This window comes from Condylura cristata, unplaced genomic scaffold, assembly GCF_000260355.1.
Source record: "Condylura cristata isolate star-nosed mole 26May11 unplaced genomic scaffold, ConCri1.0 scaffold00038, whole genome shotgun sequence".
Classification (NCBI taxonomy): domain Eukaryota; kingdom Metazoa; phylum Chordata; class Mammalia; order Eulipotyphla; family Talpidae; genus Condylura; species Condylura cristata.
The window spans coordinates 8,026,035-8,037,330 of NW_004567139.1; the positions used below are offsets into that span (position 1 = coordinate 8,026,035).

Here is an 11,296-nt window from a genome sequence, read left to right on the forward strand (position 1 = left end):
CGCCCACGCTGCAGCCGCCCAACGCCGCTCTCCCCAGGTGGCGCCGGCGGCCGACCTCCCTGGGCCCCAGTGGGGCCCCCCGACGCTCTGGGCGGGCTCTCCAACGAGAGGTCGAGGGTCAAGTCTGGGGCCCGGCGGCACCTTCCCCACAACCCGGCTCTGATCCCGGGGCGGCTCTGATCCCGGGGCGGCGGCCCTCTGTTCTCCCCGCTGATGGGGTGCGGGGCCCGGAACCAGAGCTCGCCCCCCCACGCAGTAGACCCACCCAAGAGCCCGATCCTGACGGCGTCTCGGAGCCACGAGATCGTTGGGGGACGCTGGGTTTGTGCGAGTTCCTAGAGGAGACTGGCTCGCGGCTTTATGGGGTGCGGGGGCGTCTGCTTGAAGCGCCAGCTCCACCCGGACAGTGGCTCTCGTCGAGCTCAGGCGGTGGGGGCGGCTGTCCACTGAACGGACAGCGATGCTCTCAGTTGCATTTTGTTGGCTTTTCGTAGACGTCTCCCACTTCCTGACTACACGCAGCTTATTTCTCTACACATTGCTGGCTCAGAGCCCAGCCAGTGAGCCATCTCCCTGCCCCCCAGCTGACACCCCAGTATTTTCAAGCCAGTGTTAACGAGCATTACAAAGGGGCGCCTGGCGGCTCCTAAAGTGCTCTGATTTCAAAAACTTGAGAGGCCCTTGGCCGCCGGCGCTGCCCTGCACGAAGTTAAGTCAAGCCGTGGCCGAGTTTGATCCCCGCCGGAGTGATGCACATGACGCAGCCGACGTCTCCCCACTGCTCCCCTTGCAGTATACTTTGTCCGTCTGTCCGTTCTGCTCCCCGCTGTTTCTGGTGAATCCGCTCACCTCACCACTGGCCTGTATCCCGGTTCTGTATGTATTAACAGACAAAAAGGCTTAAGAACGCTGGGTTCTCTCCACTGTTCTTCCTTGCTCCTTCTCTGGTCCCCAATTGGGTGAAAAGTTCTGATGGCAACGTAGGGTAAATGTTGATAAGGCTGTGTCGTCCCCGGCTCTGTGGCTATCACCAGTGGCCTTGGTCTTGTTAACACAGAGGCTGCGTAGGTGTGGGGCGCCACTGCCTGACTATGGACACCTGCGCACCGGTACGTGCATGTGCAAGTGTGCACACCTGCGCCAAGAGGTCAGGGCGCTAAAGGCACGGCAACATAAATTTCCACTCTGCAGAAACTGACCCCCTCTCCCCCTAGTCCCCACCCCCAGGAAACTGCCAATCTCTTCTCCCCAGCTAGAAGTTTCAGTTTCCTTTGCTTTCTTTATATGCCCCAAACTTCCTAATTGGAAAAATGAACACCCGTGGCAAACATGTTTGCCGTTTCCTCAAATCTGCCGATAGTCACACCAGCCCCATCATCGCAGTCACCTTGCAAGCTTGGTGGCAACCTCTTAAGAAGCCTGTTTTACGTTAGAAAACCAAGCCCCAAGTGACAAGCCAAAGGAATACAGCCAGGTCATGGGCCTCCCTGGTGGTTAAAGTTTCAGCACTCTCCCACCATCACCAACCACTACAGCTGAGTTGGCCGGAGTTCGATCCTTGGCCAGGGAGCGACCCACACGGAGCAGCAGACATCTCCTGCATCCCCGCTGCTCTCCTCAGCAGCAGTGTATCTCAGTCCCTCTGCCAGTTCTGCTCCCCATTGTTTCTGGTGGATCTTCTCACTGCCCCCACCCCCAAACCTCTGGTCTAGACCCCAGTTCTTGTATGCATAGATAAATCTTAAGCACACACAAGAACAAAGCCAGGTATAAACAATGCCCAACATTTAATCTAGCATGTTCTGGAACTTTCTGCCTAGAACTCAGGGTGCTCTTTCTTCTGTCTCCCATGTCCCTAGTCAAACACCACTCCCCCCCCCATCCAATAAACTCCTGCTAACTTAGTGGGGTGCCCACTTCTCTCTGGGCCTGCCCAACAGTTGCAACTTTCAGGACTCATCCAGCTGGGCTGCCAGTAACAAAAAGAAAAAACAACTAAACAAGGTTAGACACTGAAACCAGCTCAAAAAGATGACACAGGACACAGTGTTTCAAAATTTGTACATTGTTTACTATACACAACAGTCCAGGATTGAGAAAGAACAACACACATTGTAAGGATGAGACTTTCCTTGCAGGTTAAGCACCAGCATCATGCACACAGCTTCAAGGTATTTCGGACGAGCACTGCCAGGCAGCCTGGGGATGTGGTCACCCCTGCTCGCTTCCCGGCACCAGCCAGTGCATGTGAACCCCGCGGCCTGCGCTGCGCGGAAGCAGAGGGCTTTGCCCATCTGCCCATCCACGTAGGACCTGGCTTGTTTGACGGTTCAAGAAAAGGCAGTTTTTGCGCTCTGCAGGCAGCAAGGCACGAGGCCCCAGCCTCTGTATTGTCCCACATGGCACAGAAGATGCTCTTAGCAAAGAGCACTGACAAGTCTGGGCCCCCCAAGGCTGGGTCTACACAGGGGGTGCCTGCGGACGGTTCACTGGGCTGTCCAATCCAGGCCTCTAAACCCAAGTAAAGCTGACAAGAAAAGGGTTTTAAAAATTGCGGTACAAAAGACCCTCTAACACATTTGGAACCAAACTGTCTGTTCTTAGAAACACAGCACTGTCACAAAGCTTTCCCTCCAAACTACTGCTAGAAAACATTCATGCCATGGGCTACAGACCCGAGGAACCAGGGCGGTAAAGAGAAACCTGTTCCAAAAAAAAAAAAAAAAAGACAGCAGTACATAAAGTGCTTCTTTTTTAATGAAACAAATCCAAAAGATGTACAGTCAGGCTCAAGTTGTGCAGTTCACAAGCATGGAGAAAAACAAAACGACAGCGGGCGGCGGCGGAGCTAACCCAAGACGAGGCTGGACTTGCCGCCGGGAGGGTTTCTCCGGGACGGCACCGGGGCGGGCGCCACCGGGCTGGGCACAGGGGCCGCGGGCACCGGCTTCTCTTCGCTCTGCCCCAGGCTGGCCTGCAAGTCTGTGTCCACGTGTTCTAGGAAAACAAAGCGCAGGTCAGTAACCAGTCCAGCTAAGAGGACGTCTCCGTTGTTGTGCCTGTGGCTGACGAGACACAGCCCCAGACAGAAGGGAGCGACGTCCCACGGCCCACCTGGGCAGAGCCAGCCGCCGCGGCGTGCGCAGGCCCTTCCCTGTCTGCGCCCTTTCGCCCTTTGGTAAGACAGATGCACCACGTGAAGTCAGATTGTGAAGGGGAAGGCCGTCCTAAAGGACTCTGCAGTCTGATGGACTCCGCCCCCACTCAGCGACTGGAAACACAACTCCCAGCAGCACCAGGGAGAGCAGCAGGACCCAGGGCGGAGCTGAGCTCCAGAACCGGCTCTCCTGGGCGGCCTGCTTGGTGACTCAGCCAGCCCTAAGGTGTTCCAGTTACTCTGTATCCCTCTCTTTCCCTGGGTTGTTTCCTATTCCTTTCCCCTTTTGTAAATAAACCCGTTATTGACTTTTTTGTGTGCGCCTGCAGTATAACTGGGTTGTGAGCACGGGTGAGGCCCCACAGACAGGCGGCCCAGTCCACTCTGGGTGACCCTGTAACAAAAATCACTCAAATTAAGGCCTCACAGAGAGGCTGTGGGCCACGGAGCACAACCCGCCTCCCCTGGCCCTCCACCTCCACCCCAGGCCTCATGAGCTCAGCATGCCCCTGGCCACTGTTACCTGCACTCTAGAGGTCCAAGTTACTCTCACGGGCAACACAGGACCTAGTCTGCGCAGCACCTAGCAGATGTGTCCGCTTCCTTTCATGCTCTTGGGCAGTCGCCTGTACTCACCCACACGGTCCTCGCTCCCTCAACTGCTCTATAGGATTTGAGCAGACCCGGGGTACTGACACAGGGCAGCACACGCACTGGCGGGCACCTGCGCTGGCACTGTGCCGGGCACCCTGCAGACGGCGCAGACCCCGCGCCAGCCCTGAGAGGCACAGAAGCCCCGCCTGGGCCAGAGGCCGGGCAGGCGCCTTCCTGTTTGTGTCACAGGCAACAAACCCTTCAGGACCTTATTTTGTCTTGTTAGCAAGTATCTTTTAAGGCTAGAAAAGTCACTGATTCAAAATCAAGACTGAGTGAAGACTTTTAACAGCTTAAGGTGTGTTAGATCTATTTTTTATTTCTGTAAGTAGGCCGGTCTCAGAGGTTATCCGCGGCCGGGATTTGTATATTCGAAAACCTGCCGTAGGATAATCTCTCTTACACACACCCCCGAATGCTGGTTGTGAGAGGCTGGACGCTAGGGCCTAAGACTTGGGGGAACGCAGGCCTTCAGGACCTCAGGCCTTGCTGCTCCCATTTTAGGAGCTGGAAACCCTGGAAGCCCAGCAGCAGAACACTGTGAGACACCCTGTGAGAACTTCATACAGCCCCCAGGGAATGTTCTACTTTTTAAAAAAGTGTCCTTTTTTTTAAGTTCCTCAAAGACTAAATAGTAACATTTTATGTTCCTAAAGCAAGTTTTGATTTAGCTGACTAAAACCAAGAAGTCTGAGGGGAAGAGGTCTTAAACCAGCACCAGATAAAGGGTGAAATAGGCTACTGTTGCTCTTACCAGTGCACTTTGTGGGTTTCTGGAGTATTCTCTAGAGGCAACTTGCAAAGCATCTAATGTTCTATACTCTAAGTACGAGTAAAAATCTAGTATGAAGCTTTGCAAAGTGTAAGCTATCAGTTAAGAGCTAACACTTGGAAAGACAGAGTGGCTTCCCAGTTTCCTATTGCTTCACTCTTGTTATGTAAGAAACAGGACGAGGGCCCTCCCTTGTGACACAACAGGTTGAAGCGCAGCACTATGAAGCTGTCCGTTGCCAATGCAGCCAGGGAGTGACCCACAAGGCACGGCAGACCTCTTCTGTCTCCCCGCTGCTCCCCTCAGCAGTGTTTCAGTGCACCCACCTGTTCTGCTCCCCTGTAAGTCCCTCAATCCCCACCTCTGGCCTGTACCCCAGTTCTCAATTGCATAAATAAATACTTTTAGAAATACAACAGGGTTAAATGACCAACGTCAAGCTCAAGTGCCCCTGAAGTAACGGGGGAAACTATCTTGTACTCACTGAAACACAAGCAAAACCCCACATCAAATAAAATCCAAGCGATGACTGCACCCCACGGGGGCAGCCTGATCCGGCCCACCAGGCCTAGCTGCCGCCATTTCTCCCTGTCCACCATCCCGCCCCAAGCAGCTTTGTCTGGCAGTTCAACCGTGAGTTTTTGTCCAGAAAACAATTTTTAGATAAATTCAGCTCATGCCCAGATTCTATTTTTTTTTTTTAATTTAACAGAACTGTCTTGCTTTTCACAGACAGCCACATGCCAAGAGAAAGGGAGTGGGGTCACTAAGTGACAGCAGGCCTCATCCTAAATGCCCCCTCCATCAGAAGTGCTCCTAGCAGAGAAAAGGGAAGTCCCCTGGGCTCCTGGCTTGAGAGTCCAGAGCAAGGATTTTGAAACTTTTGTAGCAACTTGAAAGAGAAAGCTTTTGTATGTTGAATGTAGTAATTTTTTGTAAATGGGGCCTTGAACAAAAATACAACTGCAAAACAATCTTTTAAACTCCCAATTTGTCTTTCTTCTTTACCACATCAATAAGGTAAATGGACAGAAACTTCAGAAAAAAAAGAATCTTTCCCTCAAATGCACTGGACTATGGTGACTTGATGATGGGAAACCCACGGGGATTACAACCGAGATGAAAAAAAAAATGTACAAAAGGATGTAAAAATAAACTATTATTAAAAAAAAAAAAATCCTTCCCTCTCAGGACGGGAGGCAAGGTCAGGGAGAACGGGACCGTCCCCGAGCGAGAGTGTCCTCACCGCCCTCATGAGGGACCGCGCGTGTCTGCCCAGCCTCCTTGTCCGACCTCCTTACAAATTTCCAAGCTTCCCCGGCAGCTGTTCCTGTGTTTAATTACCCAAAAGACGAAGGCAGTTTTCCTTAAACCTAAACAAAATCTGACTTACTTAGACCAAGCAGAGTCCTCGGCTCTGAGGTGAACCTGGTAATAGAACTGAGCTGACCTTGACCTCACCAAGCCTCCCTCTCGACGATCATGTCCTTTGTCATTTTATGACAGATGAACCGAAAGTAGTGGTTGTCAGAAACACAGAATCATGAGGGGCCAAAAACCAGACAACTGTTTAAAAACCCAGGGCCTGCCACACCAGCCGGCAGCCCCCAGTGTGTCCCCAAGGCCCTGCCCAGGCGACCAGGAGAGGCGAGTGGCTCAGCAGACCGAGGCCACGCTCCCGACAGCTTCAGCATGGCTCCACTGTGTCTCCAGTCACCCAACGTTCCAATCACTGTTTGGCCAAAATTAGCAAACCAACACTGGCTGAGTCTTGCTGACTCAGGCCTGACCATGGAAGTGTTGCAGAATATGAACAGCATTAGAACTAAAAAACCTAGGAGTTTTTTGTAATCTCCAAAACGATTTTTCAAATGGAACAAACTGGAAACAAATGGCAACGAAGAGGCCTTAGTCCAGTGGGAGAGTTCTGTCCTCGCCGCGACCTGGGTGCCCAGGGCAGCGCAGGAAGGGGAAGGAAGGGCTGCTCTCCACCAGGGCTGTCACCTCTGCACTACCTGAGGTGACCGACACGACCAGGGCGAGAGGCGCAGCTTCTAGAAAACACAGCTGCTCCTGCAGCCAGACTAGGGGGCTACAGGTGACATCACGGAGGGGAGGGGCTGGTGCTGTTACCATGGCAACACTGGATGCTGCTCTGGCGTTACCCAGCATGCTGCTGGCACTGCCGTAAACAAACAAGAGTGAGATTCTCCCCAGGATGAGGAAGTCCACGAAGGGCCCAGACAGCTTCCTGAACAGAGTGAAAGATGGTCAGGAAAAAAGGTGCTTGGGTTCCTCTGAAATGGCAGCTCCTGTTGCACCACCCTCTGTGAGGACCATGGGGAGGAGCTGAGCGGCTGGACCTTCCCCTCCGAATTCAGGGCACAATAGGTGTGAAAACTAGGAGACCCGGAGGAAGGTGGGAGGGAAGAGAAGGACGGAACAGGCCACTTCCTGGGTTGGGGGGCCCGGTGCCCGCACATCGTGCCCCCAGTGACACGCGTAAACCTTTCTTCCCACCCAGCAGCAGTTCTCTGACACTTGCTAAGGACGCGCCAATAAACACTCCAAGGTCTAAAATTAGCCAAAGATTGTAGCTGCTTTTCACACACGCAAGTCCCGCTTTACATCTGCCCTGAATCACCGCTGAGGGAGCAGAGCACAGGCTGCCGCTGCCTGCTGGTCAGCACCGCAGCTGGGTCAGGCTCTGGCAGGAAATGCTGCGGGCTGCCCTGCAAGCACCCTGGCCTTTTCCCGAGGGCCTGGCACCACCCTGGGGGCGCGCGTGCTCGGGCAAAGGGGTCTGTGCGAGCTCCTCTGTGCTAGGGCTCGCGGACCCCACTGGCCGACAGCCAGCCAGTCAGTCTTCCTTCGCCTCCACCCAGGGCAAGCTGGCACCAGGGGCAGAGCCAGGTCTCACTCCCCTCTGTCCCCAAGATGTGATATGAACCAAACCGCGATCCACTCCAAACTCATGGGCAGAGCTAGCCACCCACTGCTCGGCGTTGGGACTCACCATGAATGGCACCTTCTCCCTGCAAAAGAAAAGAATAGTTAACTTCAGGTTTTAATTTTGCCACATACAAATAAAGCGTTGGCGGCTCATGAAGCTGCATCCACCCGGCCAAGGGGAGCTTCTCAGCCTGCGCTCAGGGTGCAGGGCCAGGCCGCACCACAACATGCAGCCTCCATCCACCGCACAAGGCTATACAAAAGCAAACAAAAGTGCTGCCAGATAAACTGCCCAGGGCCAGTAAGACCCAAACACCGAAAACTTTTCCTGTCATCAACTGCGTTTCGAAGGCTGTTCTGTCCAGATGAGAAGCCGGTAAATGGCTCCCTTCTCCCACCAGCAATCCAGCAGGGGGACTTCCCGGCAGGCCCTGCAGACTTGTGCCTGGGGCTCTGGGTCCCTCGATCTCCAAAGTTCAACCCTAAACCCGCAGGCTGCAAACCACTGAGACTGAATGTGAACTCAGAAGGAAGTGCAGCTACAACTGAGGCAGAGAAAGGAAGCACACATCACCCAGAAGCTCTGAAACTGACGGACACGAGACTGACCGGCTGGACAGGGGCCAGATGTCTACGCAGACCCAGTCCGCATAGCTCCCTCTGCCTCGGCTCCCTGATAGGGGCCCTGCCCCACCATGCCCCGCCTTTCCCAGTGACCGCCAGGGGAGACCCCCGGCAGGGTGAAGCCCCCAGTACATGGGCAGACTGAGCTGTATCAGCCACAGAGCCCGGTCCTGCCCGTGTGACCACACTGACCTTCAGGTCTATGAAGTCTCCTGAGTTTGCCTCCGACGAGTTACTTCTCTGGGCTCCAGACGGCTCAGGATCTTCTCTGCCACCACTGGACTTGGCACCTGATCAAAATCACAGAAAGCCTAGAGCAAACCATGTTTTCACTAACTGACGTTCAGTAAATGTTATTACGGGGATGGTTTCACAGCAGGATGTTCAAGGTGTTTGTCTCCTGTTACAAAATGGGGACAGTGCTAGGGAGTGCCTGACTATGAGAGGGTCCAGGCCACCCACTGCAGTCCCACCTGACTCATCAGGGTCTCCCACTTTGCAGACCCAGTCTTTCCTCCAGGGAGTGACAAGCATGGGCAGCCGCCCAGCCTCCTGACTAGCAAAGCACAGATCTAAGCAGTACCTGCTGGCTTGGCCCAAGAAGGGGGGTTTTCCTCTGGGGTCCCAAAGATGCTAGAGGCCATTTTGTTCCTCCTTGCTGGTTGTTCTGTTGGTTCATCAAAACCTAGTGAAAAATTGGATCCACCACCTGGAGGCCGCAAAACCCTAGGAATAATGCAGAACACCAATTTCAGATCGTGCCCAAGTATTTCCTGGCAAAGACATTTCAAACCTGTCACAGCGTTCCCCTGGTCCATTCTTCCTCCCCAGCCCTCACGAGGGAGAGCTGCTAACGAGGAAAGGCGTAAAGACACAGTGGGTGCTAAGGTACAAAACGCTGCTCCGTACTTGCAGAGATGCCTGTAGTCAGTGTCCACCGCACAAGGAAGCTCAACTGGCCCGACGTCGTCAGCAAGGACGGGCTGGCTGGCGCCCCTTCCAGGCAGTGGCCAAAGGCCTGAACAGACTGGCCTGCTGGGCTAGGCGGGGCCTGTCACCTTCAAGTTTAGAAGCACATCTTGCACATTTCCAGGCCCTCCCTGGCGGCGCAAGGGGTTAAAAGAACAGCACCGTGAAGCTATCACAGCCCCTACAGCACAAGTTCGATCCCCGGCCAGGGAGTGACCCACGGGGCATGGGAGGTCTCTCCGGTCACCCCACTGCTCCCCTCAGCAGTGTATTTCAGTCCATCCACCTGTTCTGCTCCCCACTCTGTCTCTGGGGAGTCCTCTCACCCCTACACCCCTGGCTTGTACTCCAGTTCTTGCGTGCATACATGAATAACTTAAAAAAAATTTTTTATTTCCTTTTTTTTTTAGTTTTTGGAATGTTTTATTTCACAGTTCATAAAAGAAAGTATAGGTACAGGGGCTAAAAGTAAAGAGGCAGGTTTTAATCACAAATGGATGAGACAGATGTCTTCAAACTCTACTGTGGAAGCATCTTTAATGCACACTCTTTATTTGATGTCATGCCTAACAAGTGCTGGGTTTACATCAGATCTGCATATATATAACACATGTGGTCAAATTTTAAGCTTGATAAGCAATTTCAAACTGCTTATTTTAAAAGTAGAGTGAAGCTTAATGTTAAGCTAAAAAAGAAGAACTGTGAGGGGTTTTTCTTGCCCCACGCTCACACACTTGTAACTGAGGACCAATTTCCCTCCTTGCGGTTACGCATGGGGTGTCTCTGCAACCCCCCATCTCCTTTATCTCAGCCTTCTCGTGTTCTGCTGTCCTGTTTCTTCAGGGGGTAACCAGCACAGTCCTGCAGTGCTGCAGTGGCCACAACTGCGACGGCAGCGGCAACACCAGCTGCAGAGCCTGCGCTGGAAATCCAGGCGGTTCCCCGCGATGCTTCCCCGCATCCAGATGCAGCTGCTCCCCCTTCACTGCTAGGTCCAATTTTGTGGAAAGAAACAAGGAGTCATCTGTAACATGTTTTTCAAGATACCAAGCCACATCAGCCATGTCCACATCACCGTAATTTTACTAAGAAGCATGTGCTTCAGGGCGACAGTGATGCTACCATTCTGGTGCTCAGCATCTGTGATCGTTTTCCATCCAGCTGATCACAGCTGAGATTACCTCCTGAGTGAAGTCCTCAAACTTTCTACATCAAAGAGTTTTTCTCTTGCTCTGTGTTTTACTTCAATGGTGATCCAGAAGGTTCTCACCGGTTCAGAATGGTTACTTCACTGTCCTAATCAGGTCTTAGCTGTGTCCACGCAGCAGCAGATGGATTTAAAGAGCCCCCTCGGTCACAGTCAGAGTCAGGGCCAAAGCCATGGTTATTCTGGGCATCTCCCCCGTTCCCACTCCTCCCCGATGGCCGATGGCGCCAGTCATCTCTGCCCTCCTCGCAACTCTGGGCGGCCAGTGTGGGGCAGGTGGCGGCAGTCTGTGTTCCACCCACCGCGCCGTCTGAGCAGTCTGCGGTCAGTTCATACTCTCCACATTCACCTTCTTTCTGCACTTTGGCCGCCAACGCCCCGCCTACGGGAGTCTGAATGCAGGACCTGGGGCACCATGCTGCACGAGCAGTGGACAGGGCAAGAGGCAGGTTGGGGGCTGCGCGGGTCGGTGGGTGGAGGGGGTGGCACCTGGGCACTTCCTCCTGCCCTGCTGCTGAAAGTTGGAAGGCTCCATTTTTACTTTCAACTAAATAAAAAAGAGGACACTATACACATAAAAGTTAACTTGACCAATTAAGAAGCCCAAGGAGGCTAATAACAGAGTCTGTCCTGGACCCTCCCTGGTGGAGCAACAGATTCAATAGCATTATGAAGCCATCCAAGGCCGCTGCACCATGGGCTCGATCCCCAGCCAGGGTGGTGACCACATGGCACAGCGGACCTCTCCTGACCTGCCCGCCGCTCCCCTCAGCAGTGGACTTCAGTGAATCTGCCTGTTGTGATCCCCACCCTTTTTCACCATCCCCGCACCTCTGGCCTACACCCCAGTTCTTGTATACATACATAAATAAACCTAACCAAGAAAGTCTCCCCTAACTGAACATCATGGGTTAGCCCCATTTAAGTCCTTGCTCTTGTAATGGACACTGTGCAGGGATAG

The 11,296-nt window shown here is 53.5% G+C and overlaps 3 protein-coding genes across 3 annotated transcripts in view; 1 reads left to right on the forward strand and 2 right to left on the reverse strand.

The window, feature by feature from the left end:
* The window catches only part of NT5C (5', 3'-nucleotidase, cytosolic), a 3,126-nt gene extending 1,751 nt beyond the window's left edge, over positions 1 to 1,375 (reverse strand). The window contains exon 1 of the mRNA XM_012732975.1: positions 1,367 to 1,375. Coding sequence (XP_012588429.1) covers positions 1,367 to 1,375 — 9 coding nt within the window. The remainder of the gene's footprint in view (positions 1 to 1,366) is intronic.
* Positions 1 to 10,861, forward strand: part of ARMC7 (armadillo repeat containing 7) — a 25,065-nt gene extending 14,204 nt beyond the window's left edge. The window contains exon 3 of the mRNA XM_012733124.1: positions 9,972 to 10,861. Coding sequence (XP_012588578.1) covers positions 9,972 to 10,120 — 149 coding nt within the window. The 3' untranslated portion in view covers positions 10,121 to 10,861. The remainder of the gene's footprint in view (positions 1 to 9,971) is intronic.
* Positions 2,736 to 8,920, reverse strand: HN1 (hematological and neurological expressed 1). Its single transcript, XM_004693489.2, has 4 exons — positions 8,743 to 8,920; positions 8,352 to 8,449; positions 7,600 to 7,618; positions 2,736 to 2,997 (listed from the first exon to the last, which is right to left on the reverse strand). Exons 1-4 carry the CDS (start codon positions 8,801 to 8,803, stop codon positions 2,849 to 2,851), a joined length of 327 nt encoding a protein of 108 aa, XP_004693546.1. The 5' UTR covers positions 8,804 to 8,920; the 3' UTR covers positions 2,736 to 2,848.
* Positions 10,862 to 11,296: the final 435 nt, after the last annotated feature.

Bases quoted from the DNA above. Each gene is read 5' to 3' on its own strand.
- HN1 (XM_004693489.2), bottom strand. From the start codon at position 8,803: ATGGCCTCTAGCATCTTTGGGACCCCAGAGGAAAACCCCCCTTCTTGG. The intron at 8,450-8,742 runs GTACTGCTTAGA...GATTTTGATCAG, and splicing joins TTCTTGGGCCAAGCCAGCAG to GTGCCAAGTCCAGTGGTGGC.